General features: G+C 34.4%; 1 protein-coding gene across 1 annotated transcript in view; it reads right to left on the minus strand.

Annotated features, from left to right (window-relative positions):
• CCDC178 (coiled-coil domain containing 178) overlaps positions 1-23,265 on the minus strand; it is a 164,116-nt gene that overhangs the window by 118,987 nt on the left and 21,864 nt on the right. The window contains exons 2-11 of the mRNA XM_083360755.1: positions 21,670-21,750; positions 20,327-20,466; positions 18,247-18,281; positions 17,726-17,826; positions 16,227-16,421; positions 13,813-14,033; positions 6,216-6,358; positions 3,785-3,938; positions 2,083-2,178; positions 1,778-1,914 (exon numbers count right to left, since the gene is read on the minus strand). Of these exons, the coding sequence (XP_083216881.1) occupies positions 1,778-1,914; positions 2,083-2,178; positions 3,785-3,938; positions 6,216-6,358; positions 13,813-14,033; positions 16,227-16,421; positions 17,726-17,826; positions 18,247-18,281; positions 20,327-20,466; positions 21,670-21,727 (1,280 nt within the window). The 5' untranslated portion in view covers positions 21,728-21,750. The remainder of the gene's footprint in view (positions 1-1,777; positions 1,915-2,082; positions 2,179-3,784; positions 3,939-6,215; positions 6,359-13,812; positions 14,034-16,226; positions 16,422-17,725; positions 17,827-18,246; positions 18,282-20,326; positions 20,467-21,669; positions 21,751-23,265) is intronic.

The following is a 23,265-nucleotide window of genomic DNA, read 5'->3' on the forward strand; positions in this document are numbered from 1 at the left end:
TGGCACAATTTATTCTTGACCAAAATTTATAAAGTAGTCCTCAACTTATGACCAGTCGCTTAATGATAGACCACATCAGAGCTACTTGCAACCTGTTTTTTGAAGTTACAATGGCCACATTCATCCTGATGCTCACTTGATCACTTTGGAAGCTTGGCATCCAGCTCAACTTTATGGCCATTTGCAATGTCCTGCGGTCATGTGACTGAAATTTGCAACATTTTTTGCTGGTTGCCAGTATTTACTTCTGGTTTCTGGCAAAAAATGTCCATTGGGGAAAATGGATTCACTTAACAATCATGGCTTTTGATTAACAATGGTGGCATTTACTTAATGACCACAGCATTTACTTCATAAATGTGGCATTCACTTAGCAACCATAAAAAATAGTTGTATCATCCAATCCGGTCCCTTGATGCTACAACTTCCAACTGAAACGACTTACTACTATAATTCTGGGCTCACTTATGGTTGTAAATCAAGAAGTACCTGATTCCATCATTTAAATAATTTTTGTAATCTGATCTGCACACTTAGAAAACATTTTTTAAAACTGTAGAATGAGTGAGTTTTCAGGGAAATTTATTAAGACATGGTAAAGCTGCTTTCTTGTTTTAACAAACACATAGTATAAACATTTTCTTAGGAACACAATATACATTTTAAAAATTATTATATCACTTCCATATTTGATTAATTGCTGCTTACTAAGCAAACATAGGCTTTAAATCTGCTAAAATTAATTAGTACTAATTAGGCTAAGAATTAATTAATTGCATACAATTCTTAAATGGCCACTTTGTATTCACATTCACTGTTGCTTATTCCAAGGAGTTCATATTGCATATTATTCTGGTTTTAACTTGGGCATTAATTTAATTATTTTTTAATGTTTGTATTGGTGTTTATATTTATGCCCTGTGAACCGCCCTGAGTCCCTTTGGGAGAAGGGCGGTATAAAAATCTCAATAAAATCTAAAAATCTAAAAAAATATTCTTAACCCTGAGACGAAGCAAAATTAGTCTGTTGTTACTACAGTACAGATAGTCCTCAACTTATGACCAAAATTAAGCCCAAAATTTCTGTTGCTAAGTGAGACAGTTGTTAAATGAGCTTTGCCACATTTTAAAACCTTTCTTGCCACAGCTGTTAAGTGAATTACTGCAGTTGTTAAGTTAGTAACAGGGCTATTAAGTTAATCTGGCTTCCCGGTTGACTTTGCTTGTAAGAAGGCCACAAAAGGTAACCACATGACCCCAGGACATTGCAGCCATCATAAATATGAGTCAGTTACCAAGCATCTAAATTTTGATCATGTGACCATGGAGATGCTGCAATAGTCATAAGAATGAAAAACAATAATAACTCATTTTTTTAGTGCTGTTGTAACTTTGAACAGTCACTAAATGAACTGTTGTAAGTCAAGAACTAGCTGTATTCTCTTTGGCCTCTTTTAACCTCTTCTCCCTTCCCTGCCCCATTTCATATCACCTTAGTATGGGCAAGATGGACTTTGTGTTTATGTACTAGGATGGGATAATATCACTTTTAAATTTGAAAACACTCATTATAAATTATCAGTTTAGCATTAGTACCTGAAGTTAGGCTAAATCAGATTCTAGGGAAGTTCAACAGAAATCATCTAATCTCTCCAAATTTGACATACAACTCAAATGATTATGTCTTCAATGAGAATAAAAAGACTAAAAATGAAATATTGTTAAATTGGGGTTATTCAGAATGTAAGCTTTTGGGTGTTAACACAACGCCACTTACCTTTCTCTGAATTTGTACATAAATCCAGCATTTTCATTTTTAAGATATTGGATTTCATTTTGCAAACAAGTGAACTGCCGAAGATCGTTTGCAAGCTTATCCTTCAGTTTTTGTAGATCAGAGTCTTTATTGGATTTCTACAGATAGCATATATATCATACGAATAATTATGAAAATACATAATAATTATGAAAATACATAATTTCATATCACATGAATTGAATGAAAAAACATTTATATATATAATATATATATATATATATATGTGTGTCTGTGTGTGTGTGTGTGTGAATTCTAAAACTCACTGAGCTTTCCATAGTCTTCATCTCTGCAAGAAGCTCATCCATCAACTGTTTGTTTTCACTTTCTTGTCCTGAAATTTTCAACTTCAAACGCCTTTCCTATTATTACAATACATTATTTAATTAACATTGACTTCAAACAATATCATAAATGTATATCATAATATTATTATAGTCTACTAAGAAAATCACAGAACTCTATTGTCTGAAAGGTTTTTTAAATCTGTATGTACATACCTAGCTTCATTAGTAAAAGTGTGTATATAAAAAAGAAAAATAAAATATTAAAGGACTAGCAAAATATTTTTTAAAAAAATGAAGATGAATTGTGGTATGAAGAAAAAATAAAACTGAAAGAAATTATACAAGGATGCAAAAGGAGCCTAAATATATATATGTATGTTGATATTCAAAATATGAACCACTAAAGGCCATATCTTCTATAAATTTATAGACTCCCCTAAACATTGCTGAAGATGTTACCTAGCCTGGTAACGAAATATTCGGAAATCAACCCACAAGCTCGGAGAATGAACCGTCACCCTCCAACTTAAAAATTAATCTAAATTGATAGATATCACTACATCTTATGCAGATACATCACATAATCTTAACTATTCTCTATGTGAAGGATTTCCTTTTCTCAGTTTTGAATTTCTTACCATTTAGCTTTATTGGATGATCCCAGTTCTTATAGATATTTCCTTTATTAATACATAATTTCTTTACATCATACATAATTTTATACATTATAACAAAAATTGGATGTGTGTAAATCTCCTGATCTACATTTGTCCTAAGCTAAATTGTTCCTGAAGATATGTTTCAAGCTTCTTGGTTACTTGTATAACTCTTTTGAACCTTTCTCAACTCTTCAAGGTCTGATATGCCTTTGAAACCCAATTGCTGAGCAACATGAATGAGGCAGTATTACTGTGCTTATGGACAAATGACATGAAACACCTCTGGTTTGCCACTGAGGAAGCAGAATGCTGGACTAGATAGGTTTATCACTTGATACAAACATATGTTTGCACCCATCTTGAATCCTGAATTGTCCTTCTTTTGTTTCACAGAAGAACACTGACAAAGTGAGAAAAAGTTCTTGCAAGCAAACTGCAGAGAAAATTCTTCTCAGCTTTCTTTTGTCATGCAGCTTCTTCCTATATTACTCAGGTGAGCTCCCTCAGCTCTGTAGAGCAGGAAGAAAAGGAAATAATTGTGTGTTGTTTCTGATTATTGATAGGCCTTTTCAGCTAGCTAATTTCCATTCATAGGAAGTTACAATATTAATAAAAAATTATATTAATACCAAAATTATAGAGGACTAAAGTACATTCCTGTAAATGTTTACTAGGAAGTCTCATTAATTGGGACTAATTCCTAAATAAGATCGTGTCCTTAATTATCTGTCATATGTAGCAATTTAATGGCAACCATCCTGAGGAGGGATAAACAAGGTTGATATTAACCCCAAAGGAACCTGTCGGGATCTGTAGGCCCTAGTTGCTAAAACATGCTGGATACTGATTTTGGAATGTGCAAAATGGAATGTATGTGATTTTTAATTAAATATTTTCACTGCACTATATAACACATTTATTAGTTGATTGCAAATTGCCTAAGTGTAGATATAATTGTAGGATTGCATGTGCTGTTGTATTTTTGAAATCTTCATGCTTTACACTTAATATTTAAAACTTACTTTATCACGCCAAGAATTTAAGTCTGCTTTTGTATCTGCTTCTTGCTTGATTAGCTCTTCAAGGCGATTTTCATTTTCTACTATTTCCTCCCTCAATCCATGTATTTTGTTATTGATGTCAGCATAAAACATGTCAGTCTCTTTTAACTCATCCCTAAAAAGCAGCAAGAATAAATTATCTATTTCTCCAAATAAATTAAAATTCAAGTGAATATTTATTGGTATAATTGCAGTACTATCAATCTCTTTATAACTGCAGGTATCCCTTACACCAGAGGTCCCTAACCTTTCTGGGTTGGTGGCCCAGTGGGAAAGGGAGAGGTAGGCACCTTTATGCGCGCATGCACACACACACAAATGTGGCTGCATGCACGTGAACGGGGCTGTGAGCATGCATGTTCTGCAAATGGGAATGGTAGTGCCAATACGCAGCATGCAGCTCGGCTAGCACTGGCACACAACTCAGCTAGCTCCAGCACGCAACTTGGCTAGGACCTGTGCATAGCTCTCAGGTTGACTAGCGCCGGTCCATGGCTCATGGATTGGCAAGAACCAGCAAGAGGCTGGGGGCTTGGCTAGCATGAGGCTTGGGGATCAGCTACTGCTGGCACAAGGGGGGTGAGCGCACATACGTGCGCGCACGCACTAGCCAGCCACTAATGTGGCCTGGTGGCTGCAGCCCATAGGTTGGGGACCTCTGCCTTATACCATTAGTAAATGTAGCAACAGTACTTTCTTAACTTCTGATATCTAGCATTCATGTAAGTCTAAGCACTTTGATGTAAATTTCATTCATTTCCATATGATTTATAGCCCACAGGTTTCTACAATCTTAGTTTGTCAGTCAACTTAGCCAACAAATATTTTTGCAGGATAATAGTGTTTAACATTATATATTGGAAGCTAATAAGAGAGGACAGGGAGAGCAGCAGAGACACTGGGCTTGCTCACTAAGAGGAAATATAGTATGTATTTTATATTCTAAAAAGTGTCCTAAAAAAATTGAATGCAGAAGTATTTCCATATCTTAAAATATCTGCCAAGGAAGATAAATTAGCTTCTTTTCATATGATGGCGGGTAACCAATACTTAGTGATTCCTCCATCCTTCCTGTGGAGAGGATCCTACAAAATACTATTGAAAAAACCTGCAGCAAGAAAGGACAGGAAGAAAGCCCTGTTCCTTGAGCAGAATTCTGCTCGTAGTAGATAGGATCCAATCCAGACATTCATCAAAACTTCGTTTTTACTATGGTGAGGAATTTCTGATTGCAAATTCCTTCTTTTGATAACCTGCAATGGTACACAGTTAAGAAGAACTACTAAACACAACACTAAGATTGGGATATCTCATAAACACAGAAGTTGTGCTCTCAAGTCAGAGAAGAGTTTTGTTGTAATTAGGAGCATTACCTAAATTATGATTGCTATCACTGATAAAAGACACTTTCTATATAATAATAACCAGGAACGCCCAAAACATTCTGTGCACAAAACAGTTTTTTCTGGCTGTTTCTTGCCTGAAATTAAAAAATACATTTGAGCTGTATTGGTTCATGCACTGAACAAAATTGATTCAGGGATCTTTCAGAGAAGGGGAAAAGCTACAAAAAGCCAAAGATATTAGCTCTCCCTTCAACTGCTGTCAATAACTCAGCATGAGAAGATCCACTAGCCCACTTTCCTTATGCTCTTCCTCTCTCCTGCACAGAGTGCAAGATAGTTTTTTTTATCTTCCAGAATCCATTCCTCATTCATTCCTGGCTACAAGAAAGTTCCACGAACTTTGCCTGTATTACATATTAGCTTAAATTAATACCTTAATTAATCCTTACCACATTACTTCTCCTCCTCCCTTTAGCAAAAGTTCTACTATTTCTCCTATTCTTTCAAACCAACCATTTTTTGCCTGAAAAAACCTTGCAGGAACTTGACCAGGCAGTCTCTGAGATTTGGACAAAATTGAATAGAAGAATATAAATAGGAGCCTTGGTGGAGCAGTGGGCTAATGCCTCCTTAAGTAACACCAGCTGCCTGCAATTAGTGCAGGTTCGCATCCCACCAGGCTCAAGGTTGACTCAGCCTTCCATCCTTCCGAGGTAGGTAAAATGAGGACCCAGATTGTTGGGGGCAATTAAGCTGACTTTATAATAATGCCGCTTGGGGGGGCGAAAGCCCTAATAAGCAGGCATATACATAGAATGAAGGCTATTGCTAAGCACATTGGTTTGTGCTTAAATTGTAAGCCGCCCTGAGTCTTCGGAGAAGGGCGGGATATAAATGGGATTAAAAATAAATAAATAAATAAATAAAGAAATAAATATTCTTTATATAAACACAACATAGCTTTCAAAAAGAATCAAGATCTGTTTCTATGTATAAATGGAGATTGCCTGAAGAATAATTCTCTTGGAAAGTTAAAATATAGTTACCTAAGTTGGTTTAATGTAGCCTCATCGGCTTCTGTTTGCTCAAACATATATTGTCTTTTTGTTTCACATTCTTCTTTGATTTCTTCATGCAATTTTTTCACTTCCAAATATTTCTGATGAACAGTATCATATTGAGCTTTTGCCTTTGAAAGAAACAAAAATTAATTTACAGAACCACTGAACTATATTTTTCAAAGACCCTGGAGCACTGGGGAACTACCAGAGGACTGGAAGAAAGCTGATGTAGTTCCTATATTCAAAAAAGGGAAACAAATAGATCCAGGAAACTACAGACCTATCAGCCTGACCTCAATACCTGGGAAGATTCTGGAAAAGATAATCAAACAACAAATCAGCGAACACCTTGATGCAAACAATGTCATCACTAAAAGTCAACATGGGTTTGTCAAAAACAGATCATGCCAGACAAATCTTATTGCATTCTTTGACCAAGTGACAAAATTAGTGGACCAGAGGAATGCTGTAGATATAATTTACTTGGACTTCAGTAAGGCATTTGATAAAGTAGATCACAACCTACTACTTGATAAGATAGAAAAATGTGGGTTAGATAGCATCACCACCAGATGGATTTGTAGCTGGCTGACAGGCCGTACTCAGTGTGTGGTCCTCAATGGAACTGCATCTACATGGAAGGAAGTGTGTAGTGGGGTGCCCCAGGGTTCTGTTCTGGGCCCAGTGCTCTTCAACATCTTCATTAACGATTTGGATGAGGGGAACTCATCAAATTTGCAGACAACACCAAGCCTGCAGGAATAGCCAATACTCCAGAAGATAGGGTTAAAATACAGGAGGATCTGGATGGACTCAAAAACTGGGCGCTATCTAAGAAAATGAAATTCAATGGTGAAAAAAGTAAGGTTCTACATTTAGGCAGGAAAAATCAAATGCACAGGTATAGTATAGGGGGTACCTTGCTCAATAGTAGTAACTGTGAGAGGGATCTCAGAGTCCTAGTGGACAATCACTTCAATATGAGCCAGCAGTGTGCTGCAGCTGCCAAAAAAGCCAACACAGTGCTAGGCTGCATTAACAGAGGGATAGAATCAAGATCAAGTTAAATACTAATAGCAGTTTACAATGCTTTGGTAAGGCCACACCTGGAATACTGCATCTAGTTTTGGTCACCATGATGTAAAAAAGATGTTGAGACTCTAGAAAAGGTACAGAGAAGAGCAACAAAGATGATTGGGGGACTGGAGGCTAAAACATATAGGGAACGGTTGCTGGAAATGGGTATGTGTAGTTTAACGAAGAGAAGGGTGAGGGGTGACATGATAGCAGTGTTTCAATATCTTAGGGGCTGCCACAAAGAAGAGGGAGTCAAGCTATTCTCCAAAGCACCTGAAAGCAGGACAAGAAGCAATGGATGGAAACTAGTCAAGGAGAGAAGCAACCTAGAACTAAGGAGAAACTTCCTGACAGTTAGAACAATTAACCAGTGGAACAACCTGCCTCCAGAAGTGGTGAATGCTCCAACACTGGAAGTTTTTAAGAAGAGACTGGACAGCCATTTGCCTGAAATGGTATAGGGTTTCCTGCCTGAGTAGGGGTTTGGACTAGATGACCTCCAAGGTCCCTTCCAACAACTACTACTACTTATTATTATTATTATTATTATTATTATTAATAATAATAATAATAATAATAATAATAATAATAATAATAATAATAATAATTACAATATAAAACTAAAAGTAGCACAACGATTGAAACAATACTCAAGGACCACAATGAAATAATGCAACCTTCTGACAAGCAAAGACAATGGTGAAGCCAGATTCACTTAACAACCGTATCACTAACTTAATAACTGCAGTGATTCACTGCACTGCACTGTGCATTGTGTTCAATTATGGTCATAAGTAAGGACTACCTGTACAAAGAATTTGAAAGTTAGCTTATACTAATCTACTATGATAAAAATACCTAACATCACTTTTTTATCTCACTAACATATTGTGAATTTATTATCTGAGTGTAATTGTCTGGTAAACACTAACTTCTTTTTATTTTATTTTCTGTATCCCCAAATGCTTTTCATGATTTGGAGATAAGAAATCAAATAAATAATCCAATTGCTATTGTCCAAAATAATATATGTGAGTATAGCTGTATCATCAGACTTAAAAATTAAAAAATACTTAATACTTCAGTTAATATTTGTACAAACCTTTTTGCAAGTAGCCAGAAACAAACAATAGTGCTAAAACAATACTATTGCAATAACATTATCCAACAAATACCACTATTACTTATAACATTTGCCAGATGTTTGCATTTGTGTGATGACATTGAGATGCTCATGTTGTTATTTGTTTCCCTTTGACCTCTTTGTAGACACCAATGATATTATTACAATATTGTAATTATTATTGGTATTGGTGTTGGTATATGGGTATTATTACAATACCATCAGATTCTTTTTTCCTCTTACAGACATGACTGTTCATGACTGTTCATAATCTTAGACATTTTCTATTTTTCTTATTTATTTACCATTGCTATTTATTTTTCTCATACATTAAATATGGATATTCATGTAGAAAATTACTTCACGTTTCCTTTATCATACTGATGTCTTGATAATATAATGCAGGGTTTATAAATTTCAACTCTGTGTTTGTGTCTCTGTGTGAGAGAAATAGAGAGACAGAATGTTTGTGCATGCATGTATATGAGTAAAGCACTAATATGGTCTTATTCAAATGATATTCCAATTAGTATGTACTTTGCAAATTAAGTAAATCCCACCCAATATTAGGAGACATAGTCCTAAACTATTTTTTTATTTTGCTTTGAATGGAGCCATTTCATATCAGTATTTATTTAGCGTATGGCTGGTCACACACAGAATTAAAAGCAAAAAAAGTAATTTTTTAATAAGATGGAGCAACTAACAACAGAGCCAAAACAACATTTTGTTCTAGAATTTTTCCAAAATTCCAAAACTCAAGAATTCCATAGATTCAGATTCCAAACCTTTGGAAATTAGGTTTAACATAAATAGTTTTCTAATCTGGCTATGAGAATCTAATAATGAGGCTCATCTTTATTAAATCACTATTTGTATTTATTTGTTTCACAGTGGTTGCCTATCTCACCACCACTCACCATTCTGGGCAGCAGAAAGAAAATTAAAACCAGAAAATAACAAAACAACTCTATTAATTGAAAAAGAAATTACCACGATTTCATGTGCAAAACAGACTCCATTTTCTATAAGGAAGACATTACCGTAGTTTCCGGCGTATAAGACTACTTTTTAACCCATGAAAATCTTCTCAAAAGTCAGGGGTCGTCTTATACACCGGGTGCTGAAAATTTAGGGACAGGGCTGGCTGGAAAATCTGGAGCGGATCTCCCATTTAGTCTGCGCAGGGAAAGCGGGACCAATTGGAGAAGAAGCTGTAGTCTGTGATTTTTTACAGGCTGGGGTCTGGGCGTCTTTCCTTCTAAAGTTGAAGAGCAGCTGTAGTATATCCCAACTTGAAAGGCAGGTGGGGAAGGCAGCAGCCAGAGCAGCGGCTTAGCTCTAAGGACACATTTAACTCAGGAACTGGGCGGGCTGGCTGGAAAACCTGGAGCAGATCTCCCATTTGGTCTTTTTTTTAAAAAATCCCATTTATATCCTGCCCTTCTCCGAAGACTCAGGGTGGCTTACAATTTAAAGCACAAATCAATGTGCTTAGCAATAGCCTTCATTCTGTGTATATGCCTGTTTATTAGGGTTTTCACCACCCCCCAAGCAGCATTATTACAAAGTCAGCTTATTGCCCCCAACAATCTGGGTCCTCATTTTACCTACCTTGGAAGGATGGAAAGCTGAGTCAACCTTGAGCCTGGTGGGATGCGAACCTGCACTAATTGCAGGCAGCTTGTGCTACTTAAGGCTCTGCGCAGGGAACGCTTTAGAGTGAATTAGGAAAAGTGAAAAAGTGAATTAGGAAAATAGGGAATGGTTGCTGGAATCAGGGGCTGCCACAAAGAAGAGGGAGTCAAGCTATTCTCCAAAGCACCTGAAAGCAGGACAAGGAGTAATGGATGGAAACTAATCAAGGAGAGAAGCAACCTAGAACTAAGGAGAAACTTCCTGACAGTTAGAACAATTAACCAGTGGAACAACCTGCCTCCAGAAGTGGTGAATGCTCCAACACTGGAAGTTTTTAAGAAGAGACTGGACAGCCATTTGCCTGAAATGGTATAGGGTTTCCTGCCTGAGTAGGGGTTTGGACTAGATGACCTCCAAGGTCCCTTCCAACAACAACTTCTTCTTCTTCTTCTTCTTCTTCTTCTTCTTCTTCTTCTTCTTCTTCTTCTTCTTCTTCTTCTTCTTCTTCTTCTATTATTATTATATTATTATTATTATTATTATTATTATTATTATTATTATTATTATTATAGTTTAATCCACTTGCACTGTTTTATGTTTACATGTTTGATGACAAACAGCCTTATGTTTATAAGTGACAGTTTTCCTACTAAGCACCTGCATGTCATAAGCATTTGAATTAAAATTACCATATTAAAATCAAATCTGATGTTTTTTAATTTTTATTTGGTGTGCGTTGGAAGAGGGGTAGTCTTTTATGGCGAGTATAGCCCAAACCCTATAATTTAGCAGGAAATGTAGGAGGTCGTCTTATACGCCCAGTCGTCTTATACGCCGGAAAATACGGTACATACCAAAGTCAAAACTTGATAAGAATTAAAGGGGTAAAACCTACAGGTAACATTTTAATTTTTATAAGAAAATAATGATTGGATATAATTAATACTATTATACTATTTTAATATTTAATCTCATATTGATATGTTGAACAATTGATCAAACCTACCATTGCTGTAATAAAATTGCATTTTGATTTCATGAGGTTATATGCTTATTTTTCATTCTCATAAGAAAAGAATGGGAACTGTGCTATTTTTTCACATATTTTCATGTTTAGATATTTTGCATTATTGCACAAGGCAAGGATGTCCTCTATCCCCTCTGCTATTCATTTTCACTTTGGAAGTCTTAAATCGAAATATAAGACAAGATATAGAAATTAGAGGTTTGGAGGTGAATAGTAATAAGACTAAGATATTATATATTGTTGCGTGTCTGGAAAAAGTATTATTATAAGTTAAATTATAAAATACCGATTTGGGGAATTCCTGGACACGTGATAGAAGGTAGATTATATTCAGAATAAATATGGGACTAAAAAGTTCCATTTAGCTTATGAGTAGATTTTAGAAGGATATTGTTATTAATTTTAGTGTTAGTACTTTGTATGTATTTATGTTAAAGGGGAGTTAAAGCACATTATGAATTTGGTTAATTTTATATTATGGATAATCTTTAGCTAGAATATGATTATTATAACTATACCCTGTATTTAGCTCTGGGAAGTGGGGGGGAAGGGGTGGTGGTTTAATGCTCAACCTTAAAAGAAGACAACTATATAAGACTATTGAAACAAATAAAGTTAGGCCTGCAAAAATGGAAGAATTTAAAACTGTCTTTACTAGGAAGGATAGCTACAATTAAAATGAATGTATTATTCTTGTTCCAGACAATCCTGATAAAACTTGGGGGACTTTTTTTTAAAGAGTTGGACTCCTTAGTTCTGAAGTTTATATGGCAGGGGAAAAAAGCTAGAATAAAAAAGAAAACTTTGCACGATACTAAAGAAAATGGGGGTTTTGGTTTACCTGAGTGGACTTTGTACTATCAAGCATCTGTACTGACATGGGTGAAAGAATGGATAATGCTTAGGAATAAAAGGTTGTTATGTTTGTTTACAGTTGGGAAGGCACACGTTTCTATGGTATGGGAAAACCAGAATACATAGGTATTTTCAAAATAACTGTATTAGAAATGCTTTGATAACTGTATGGGAAAAAATCAAAATGAAAATATATGTAAAAATTCCAGGGTGGTTATCAACAATTGAAGCTTTTTCACACGTAAATTTGTTAGATTTTGAAAAAAACGTGGTCATACAAAGATATCTTAAATATTGATGGAACATTAAAATCGAAGCAAGAATTGGAACATCAGGCTATCAACATGTCATGGTAGGTATATTTACAAATACAAAATAGATATGAAAAAGACATGAAAATGTTTGAATTTTATAAAGAACAAAATGTGTTTGATAAGATATTATTAACTTCTGATGAGAAACTAATTAAAAAGTTGTATATTTTTTTGTTAACTTTAGAGATGGAAAGTGAACAAATCAAAGGGTCAATGACAAGATGGGCGGAGAACTTTGGTTATAATATAGAATTAGAAGAATGGCAAAAATTATGGGAGAGAAATTATAAATTGACAATGTCAACTGCATACAAAGAGAATTTGTATAAAATGTTTTATAGATGGCATTTACCTCCAGCTAGATTAGCAAAAATGTTTTAAAATGTATCAGGTAAATGTTGGAAATGTAAATGTAGTATAGGTACATATTATCATACTTGGTGGACATGTGATAAAGTAAAAGCTTATTGGAGGAAAATACATACTTGGCTAGAAAATATATTAGGAGAACATGTAACATTTAATCCTGAATTATTTTTATTAGGTATGCTACCAGGAAAGACTAATAAACAAAATACATACTTGGTTTTACATATTATAACTGCAGCAAGAATAAGTTATGCACAATGCTGGAAAAATGAACGAGTACCATCAGAAGAACTAATAAAGAAGATACTGGAATGTGCAGAAATGGACAGATTAACTATGAAATTAAAGGATAAAGAAGAATCAGAATATTATAAAAGCTAGAACTTATTTTATAAATGGTTGGAAAAGAAAACCAAAAAATGAAATTTGTATATGTATTAATGGATTATGAACTCAGCTCACACGTTGTTTGGAAAATTAACATATGTATGTAAAGAATAAGAAAAAAAAATGAATTTTTTTTTTAATTTTTATAAGGAAATAATGATTGGATATAATCAATGGTAAAGGTAAAGGTTCCCCCGCATATGCGTGCTAGTTGTTTCCAACTCTAGGGGCCGGTGCTCATCTCTGTTTCAAAGCCGAAGAGCCAGCGCTTGTCCGAGGACGTCTCCATGGTCATGTGGTCGGCATGACTAGACGCCAAAGGCGCACAGAACGCTGTTACCTTCCCACCATAGTGGTCCCTATTTTTCTACTTGCATTTTTATGTGCTTTCGAACTGCTAGGTTGGCAGAGCTGGGACGAGTAACAGGCGTTCACTCTGTTACGCGGCACTCAGGATTCGACCTGCCAAACTGCCGACCTTCTGATCGACAAGCTCAGCGTCCTAACCCACTGAGCCACCTTTATATAATCAATACTATTATACTATTTTAATATTTAATCTCATATTGATATGTTGAACAATTGATCAAACCTACCATTGCTATAATAAAATTGCATTTTGATTTCATGAGGTTATATGCTTATTTTTCATTCTCATAAGAATGGGCACTGTGCTATTTTTTCACATATTTTCATGCTTAGATATTTTGCATTATTGTTGGACACAGAAATTTAAAATGTACATGCAATAAACAAAAAATAAAATATAATTAAAATATTGAACCCCCTTACCTCCTCAAATAATGTTTTTACTTGTTTTATTGAATCATCTTCATGACATAGCTTTTCTTCCAGCAGAGGGCTGTATTTCTTCATGAAGTCTATCTGCTTCTGGATCACTGAATTGGCTGCCTCTATCTTTGTCACTTGGATTAGTGCATCCTGTAATTGCTCATTTTTTTCTTCAAAATGCCATTGTAGTTCTATTATATCTTGCAAACATTTCTCCCATTCTGCAAAGTATAAAAAGAAACTTTCTTATAAGAAAATGGTAATTAATGCTTTTAAGTTTAAATATGTAACAAGCTGCTAGATTCTAAAATATATGTACAAAAGGTAATTTTACATCATCTATCTATGAAACAATGCTGTGATTGCATTTTCTGAAGAAAATTAATGTCCATACTGCATAGTAGTCTCTGATACATTTTTTCAGCAGTACAAATAAATAAAAAGCTAAAGATTTGATTTTTTTGGGTTTCAATTGGTTAACTTTTTTCTGATACCATTATTAACACAGATATAATCACTCATGCTATAATGCTGGAATACTCAGATTATTATTTTTTTTAAAAAATGGGCAATAGCAATTTCAAGAAGACAAATCTCACATTTTTGCTAGCATCCTGATATCTGAACACAAAATGAATTATGAAGATAGTACCCCAAATTATTTCTTGTAGGTAATGGATACTATATAATAGTTCCAGAGACTACCTCTGGAGTCCATCTCATCTGAAATTTGCATTATGAATAATAATTACCTAAATCTTGCAGAATGTATGTTTCTAGTGTTCTTGCTTTGAATGCTGTTCAATATGCACAACCTTCAATAGGCTTTAGAAAACAGAACATGTCAAGAAAATTTTGTATATTATCCTTGTGAAATTGTGAAGAAGTCTTACTTGGACACTATTTGACAAATTTCCAGTCTCTTTTTTTTTCCTTGGAGAAGGTTGTTGAAACAGTGATGGGCAAATCAACTATATATGATTCCAAAGGATACAGATGATCTGAAAGTTTTTCAGTGAGGATTCAGATCTTAGTTTTGGAATTATGTGTTTACTGTGTTGTTACCTATGCTGAATCTGTTACGATAGGGATAGGAATATCGAAAATAAATAACTAAAGAAATAAGCATGATCTTGTAAATCCATTAGAATGTTGTTATTTAATGTGCTTTCTCTGTGGTGAAACCTCCAACTGATGTCAAGAAAATGTCAATGGCTCCTATAGTCATAAGTGAAGCAAAATGTCATATTAATTAAAAATGGGAATGTGCACAGTTGTTCAGAGTAGAACCATACACTGCTTGTGACTTGAGATGAACTTGACACAAAAGAGGGATATTGATACACTTATCAAATAGACTGTAAAGAATATTAAGTTGCTAAATATGGCATTTAAACAAAAGAGAATTTCTGAACGAATAGCAAGTAGATGAAGTAATGATCACCAATTAATGTTGGTGATCAGAAAGGAATGTATTGTACATCTGAAATTTTCTTGGAAGCAAAAGTAGTTACAGCACTACGAAGAAATGGTTTGCAAAGTGTTGCTTTAGTACCATATTCATATAAGTGCTACACATGCTAGCAAGCTCCCTCAGAGAGATCTTCAGTAAGGTTAAGTGAATTTGCAGTAATATTTTTTAAAATTACATTTTTTATTTAGGGACTTCGGCATACTGATCTAGCAGAGTGTATAACTGGGCTCCCATATTTTCTGAGATCAGAACATACATATTTCCAAGAACTGTTTTAGATTTGCTCAATGCTTGGAAAGAAATCTACAAAGTCTTGTACACATTTTTGTACTATGTGTGAATACACACACACACACACACAGAGAGAGAGAGATATTATAATATGGACAGTATAATGTACAAAGTACTATCGGTATCAACAGAAGAGATTATCTGTAGCTCAGGACTGAACTGTGGGGTCTTTGGTGCTCTCTGAGATTGGTTGTGGTTGTTGTTTTTTTGCAGATGTTTCATTAGCAAACTAGGTAATATCATCAGATCAGTGCTAGACCTGATGGTGATCTAGCACTACTTAGTTGGTAATGAAGCATCTACAAGAAAACAACCAAGCTCAGAATATTATCAGGATGTTGATTGTAAAGCAATAAGCAAATTTACCAGGGAATATTGACAATATCTTCCTGATGGATATACATGCTCACATTTTAATAAAACTTAAAATTTAAATAATAGCAGTATACAGAACTTTGATCTTTTGGACATGGTAGATTGGATTTTTTAAAAATTCAGTGGCTAAAATAATTCTCTCTCCTGGACTATTATTTCATCACAGTTATTTCAAATGATTCCCAAGAATAGCAATTTCGTATCTTTTTTCCCCAGAAGTTTTAAGATGGCACAAAGATATATAGCTTTTTTAAAAAATGGCTATTTCTTATACCTTTTTGAACAGCTTTGGGAAGCTGTTGTAGTCTCCAAAATGACAGTTTATCTGAATTTAGGTATAGTTTTTTTCTATGTTGCTTCTCAAACTCTAAGGCTTCTTCAGCATCTTTACGCTCATTTTCTAATCGTGAAATTAACTCGGTGACTTCTGTTACAACAGCAGCAGTTTTCTGCTTTAAAGACTGAATATCTTCAATTAAAAAACAAGTAGTATTATTGAATGTAACAGCACAATTTCCCAAAATGCAGTTTAAGTTTCATTTTAATGTTACTATGTAGCACAGTCCTAAAAAACTAATGCACAAAGTTTCAGACTTCTATACAAACTGTGTATGCAAATCTACATACAATTTGGATTTTTCATGTGCTATCCTACTACAGAATATGTACAATAACATCTTAAAATACCAAAGCATTTGAATATTCAGAATGTAGTCTAATCAGAATAAAAGCAAAACATTGCTGTGACTGGGATCATCACTAACATGAGCTCATATGAGAACATTGCCTACTTCTACCATCACATAATTTGAATGGAAGGGCTTGGCAGCTTTCTTTCAGCCACTCGGATTGAAAGACAATAGCGAAATGTTCCATTCACTTGGGCAGATTTAATTAAATATATGAAATTAAATATGAAACTATGGGGGTGGGATGGATGTATATTTCAATAATTCCAGAAATGTTGCACGTAGACATCCCTTCTCTTAAGAAAAATGATGCCTATCTCCAGAAATCTTGAATTCAGATAGGTGTTACTATTCCAGTTCAAACAAATAAAAGTCAATCCCATCAATGAGTCAATCATTCTTATGTGAACTATCTCTATCTTAAAGCAGTAAATCTTCAATTGAGAGTTTAATGGTTCATTCAAAGTTTATTTAGAAGGAAAAAAAATCTAAAAATCATTTTTTAAACATTAATGTAAGCATTTCCAGCTTTAACATTCTGTTTTTTACATTATTTATTTTTATCTCAGTTGCTTCAAAAAGACAGGAGATAACACGATGAGCTGCAATCATTTGTAAAATGCTGCTGAAAAGATGCAGAATAAAGTGTAGACAAATGTGTAAAACATTGTGTTTATATTAACTGGTGTGGGTTTCTTTGCTCTCAAAAGACAAACCATCCTTTCTGGTAAACACCAATGGTTGTAAGCAGAGAGATTTCACCTTTTAAAGCATTGCAGATATATAGACCTGAATCTAAAGTAAGGATTTCAACTTCCACTTTCAGTGGATATGATAAGGACATGAGTCTTTCTCTCCCTGCAATTTCCTTTGTCTCCTTGATAGATGGGACATTAAGGACTTGACACAGCATAAAATGAGTCTCTTTTTCACTATTTTATTAGAAATGTTTCAATATTTTAAAATCTAAATTGTAAACTGAATTATACTTTAGCTCTCAAACATTCCCATTATTTCATGGTTCTCTGGAAATAATTACAATTAAACATCATTAATATTAAGAGAAAGTAATTAAATATTCAACCAATATTACCTTTCCAGTGCAATGACTGTTCAGCCTTCACTTCAGTAGAGAATGGTAAACAGATCCCTTCAGTCTCTTTGACAGTATTAACATCCAAATCCCTGGGAATATAGGTCAGCATTATAGTCTTGGATCTTCTTTCCAACACTGTATGTTAGCACTGTTTTTTCTCTCTCCATCACTTTCAAGATGCTATTCGTTTAGCTTTTTAATTCTCCATTTTAATCTCAGTCCAAAGACCATGTAACTTTCAATGGTCATTAATCAACTTGAGGATTACATGCACATAAAAACTAATAATAGTATTATATATAATGAAATGGATTGAAATTGTATTAAAATCAATATTAAAATAAGGTTATATTTTTGGCCTAATATCATATCTTGACCTGGCCCAATTTTTCTGGTAACAGCATGTTAAGTTTAAATCAACAAAATGGTAAGTGGCACTATTTCTCTTTATATTTTAGTTAGAAGAGTATTTATAATAATTATTGAATTAAAACATATAATTTTCTTACCATGGAAGTTTTCCCAAGTTATATAAACTTTCATGCTGTGAATATAAATCAGATTTCAGTTTTTAGATTTTAGATTTTCCTGCATACATACATAACCACAATACTTTTCTCTTTCAGGGTAGCAACATTATGGGAAGTTCAAGAAAAGATTAAGTACTTGTAAAATTAATGGCAGAAATTAATGGCAGAAAAAATGAAAGCTGACCTTCTAAACTCCTTTCCAGTGGTGGGATTCAAATAGGTGAACAACTGGTTCTCTGTGTGGATGCTGCTTCCAGAAGTCCATTCTGGGCCTGGGCAACAAAAAATTAGCTACCTGGCTCTGCTGAAGTGGTACGAACCGGCTGAATCCCACCACTGCTCCTTTCATATATTTGTTTTGCAATTCAAACTTAGTTTATCATTTCTGTGATCAGATTGTGGTCTAGTGGTTAAGGCACCAGGTTAGAAACCAGGATACTGTGAGTTTGTCCTGCCTTAGGCATGAAAGCTGGCTGGGTGACTTTGGGCTAATCATTCTTTCTCAGCCCAACTCATATCACAGGATTGTGGTTGCGGGGAAAACATAAATAGTATTAGATATGTTTTCCACTTAAATATAATAAAGGTGGGATTTTAAAAAATCTAAAAAATGTACTTCTTTTGTACTACCACTCACCTTTGTATTCATTCCATTTAGTTTGCAACAGTCTTTACATTGTCTGTTTACCACACATACTTCTTAAAATTCTCATTCCCACTGAATTTTATTTTTAAACTTTTCTTCATATATCTGACTCTCATTTCCATATAATAAAGGCACATGTTCTTATGTGAAGACATTTTCACCTTTTTGACAAGTTTTATTTATTTATTTATTTATTTATTTGTTTTTATAAACCGCCCTTCTCCCGAGGGACTCGGGGCGGTGTACAGAATAAGGTAGGCATACAGAATGAACAATAGTGAAAAAAAACAATAGTAAAATACAAACTGGGACCCCAATTAGAGCTGTCAGGCCAGGCCGGACTGCTGGAACAGGTAAGTTTTTAAGTCGCGCCGGAAGGTGCGGAGGTCGGGGGCCATCCGGATTTCGGTTGGTAAGCTGTTCCAGAGGGCTGGCGCCCCCACTGAGAATGCCCTCCCCCTGGGGGCCACCAGCCGACATTCCTTGAGCGGTGGCACCCTGAGGAGGCCCTCTCTGTGGGAGCGCACAGGACGGTGGGGTGCAGAGCAGAGCAGTCTGCTCATTGTCTTCTTACTTGCATTTGCACATCCTAAAATTTCTCATTTCCCATTTTTAATAAAAAATTCTATCAAAGGTATACAATTTCACTTACTAAATCTAATTTTTCATAATTTATAATTTATAATCATTCATTCAATTTCTCCTGTCATTGTTATACAAAGCAGTTTTGTTTCTTTTCAGAAACATTCTTTTTGTATATCATATACATTACAACCCATTACCTTTTTATCAACAAGTCCATGTTTTAAATTTGTTCAGTCACCTCATATTATTTCAATAAGAATACTGCTACATAACCACCCATTATGGACTAATTTTATGCACATTTACTATAGCCTAATCTCCCCATATTTGCATTTACTCTACCTTTTACTTTATAGAAAGGAACAATTTTGATCTTTAGATTTAAAAAATGCTTTATACATGTTTAAAAAGTTGCACAGCTACTTTATAAGTAAAGCATGTCACTATTTTAAATTTTCTCCACTTATATCATTTACACCTTACTATTTTTCAAGAGTTCATTTATGTTGTTCCTTTTGATTGTTCTTTTTCTTAGACATTGACCCTGAGTCTTTGGAGAAGGGCGGGATATAAATGGGATTAAAAAAAACCAACAAGGAATGATGATGAAATGAACCTCTTTGAAAAGAGTGTTGAAATGTCCATATTCTAATTCATTTATTTATATCATGCCTTAATTATTTTTGTAAATAATTCAAGGCAGTAAACATACCTAACATTCCTTCCTCCTCCTATTTTGCTGCAAAAAAACCCTTTTGTCTAGATATTCTGACATCCACTGTGAATTTTTAATGCTATAATAACTGAAACAATAGAAATAAATATTACCTGCAGAAAAGATTCTTCTAATTTCACTTCTAAATCTTGTATTTTATTAATGGCTTTATTAACACATGGAGCTGGAGTATTTACAGCAGCACAACTACGTTGTTTGTTGGGAATGCCTATTGAAATATTTTCATTTGTATCTAAAAAAAATCCAGAACAATTATACTTAAATATTGTTTATATTTGAATACATTTGTGACATCTACAGGTTGAATTAGATGTTCTATATTTACAGATCCTGCTTGCATTCCTTATTCATAATACTAAACTACAGTCACTTTTTTGGTTTTGATGATGTACAAACTCACTCATTGTGGTTTAGCATTAGGTATAAATCTGTCTATTATTTCTATTGTTTAATAAACTAAGATGACTTAACATGTATTAATAAAGCCAATATAGATTTTCTCCCTTAAATACACAATATACAACCCCATATTCTGACCTAGTGCGTGGGAAACAAGTTTAGCTCTTTATCCCATGGCTAATTTCATAGAAATTGCCCCATGCAAGATTTCAGCCATAAGGTCTTAACAATATTTATTTATATGTTTTTAAAAGTTTAATTCCATAGTCCAATACTTTTTTATTTTATGTATTAAATTTGTACGCTGCCCATCTCTGTACCAAACAACTAGCTTCTGTAGCTAAAAGCAACTGAAGATTAGGATTTGAATTAAAACTATGGCATACAAGACAATAAGAATCTCCCCCCCCCCCCGTTTTCATTTTAATCAAAATCATAGCCTCAAGTTTGATCATTAACTGCAAACTCATAGTAGCTTATACCAGCCTCCCCCAACTTGAAGGTGGAGTTAGGGAATAGTTAGCAGTGATCAGACTGACTAGCAAATTCTGTTGAAGTTCACACATCCAAAGGTTACCCAGATTGGAAAGGCTATGATCATATATGTCAGCTAAGTATGTTCATCCCACAATTGGTCACTAATTATAATAAAAAATTATAATTGCCAGGTTCACGCAAGCAACAATGCTAAATTATCTAGGGAATAATGTTAATATCATTCATTTGCTGATCAATATATTGACTATATCTGTTCACAGAATGCAATTTCTGCTTTGTCCCTTCTAAAAGATTTCTTGATTTTCGTAGTCCGATATGGAGGAATCCATTTAGTTAATGGAGTTTGTTTTATTGCCAGGCAGAGATTACAGAAAAAGTCAATAAACAGGGAAGCAGAGTTAGAAATAATAATCTCAAAAGACAAGTCCAAAAGCAAAATATGGAGAGTATACAAATGTATCAAAAGAAATTGTTTTACAGTAAATGTGTTTTAGAAAATGCCAAGTTATATAAAGTTGAAAAAAAATAAAACAAATACCTTCTGTTTTTATACAGTTTTCCTTGGAATAGGAAGAAAATAACGGTGCATCAGTCATTGTTATTCATAGCTTTTTGCAATCTAATTTTTAAAAAGAAAGAAATAGATATAAATACAGAAATTCATACTGTGTCAATCGTATTTATTCTATTAATGAAAAATCTGCAGCTCATAACCAGGTCCTGAATACTCCAGGAAGATTCACCCACTTTTCCAAGTTGAAAAGTTGTTTTCAACCATTGAGTATACAACTTTTAGGAAAAATAACGAGTTTCTTTAGGAATATTTGTTGAGAGGATAGGGTAATCCCACCCCCAGCCCAGTGTTGTGTTTCTGAAGTGGAAAATAATGTTGCCTGTATCTCGAATTAAGGGATTAAAGGCAGTGGTGGGATTCAGCCGGTTTGCACCAGTTTGGCAGAACCAGTACCTAATTTTTTGTTGCCCAGGCCCAGAATGGACTTCCGGAAGCGGCATCCACACAGAGAACTGGTTGTTCACATATTTGAATTCCACCACTGATTAAAGGGTTGTAAAAAAGGAGTTTTAGTGGGATTATTAATGAAGAGGAAATTCTAGTTAGGGGTGAGGGATCTTGCTCCCACAAGTGATCTTTTTAAATAGTCATTCATGGAAAAAGTCTTTAATGATGTAGTAGAATGATTTTTTATCACAAAATTATACACACACACAAACATATATATATACATACATACACACACACACACACACGTATATATTTTATTGTCCATATACATATATATATATATGGACAATACAATATAGGAGGTAAAATATTAAATTAAGATGAAATTGTAATAAAATCACCATAATATGGAGTCATAAAATTGCAATTGGATGGATGTTATAATTCAATACTTAAAGCTAACCATCTAATTGTTTCTTCTGCGGCTGCAATGATATCATCCCAGAGGCCTTGAAATTTTCTGAGACATTCTTGACCTATATATGTTATAGTTTGTTCTGGAGCATCACAGTCACATTGCAGGCTCTCAGCCATTCCCCACTTAAAGAGCTTTGCCTTAGTTCTGTCCTGTCCTGATTCTATTCTGGTACCTCCATATTTTATGAGGGGGGGGGGGCAACTGCATTTCTGTAAATGGTTCTGTTGGATCTGCGTGATCTGTCTGGTTGTGGTTATTAACAATTGCCCATCTTATTTGCCATTCTTCATCTAAGATTGTAGGACTGATGTGTTATCCCAAATTGGTTTCCTAGACTTAGGCCTGAGAGGTAGAGTCTAATATTTTATATATTGGAAGACCTCTAGAAATCTATGGCATGCTTATATTATTCTTGGACTATCTGTTGTTGTCACCTGAGATCAGGAGAGCCCACGTTATTAAAAAAATGGAGCCATAACAGCAGTGTGGATTTAAGGGTTCCAGATATTATTCTCATTGTATCAAGGTAAACATCATTCTTGTTGGTATAAATGAGATTAAAATTTGTCTTTCCCAACACACACCTCCTCAGGAATCAAAATTTGTTGTCTTCTGTTATCTTGACTTCATCTTGATGGTGGGGTACAGAAGACTTTATGCTCACCATTTCCCAATGATACTTAAGAAAATAA

This window comes from Vipera ursinii (genome assembly GCF_947247035.1).
Source record: "Vipera ursinii genome assembly, chromosome: 3".
NCBI classification, from domain to species: Eukaryota; Metazoa; Chordata; class Lepidosauria; order Squamata; family Viperidae; genus Vipera; species Vipera ursinii.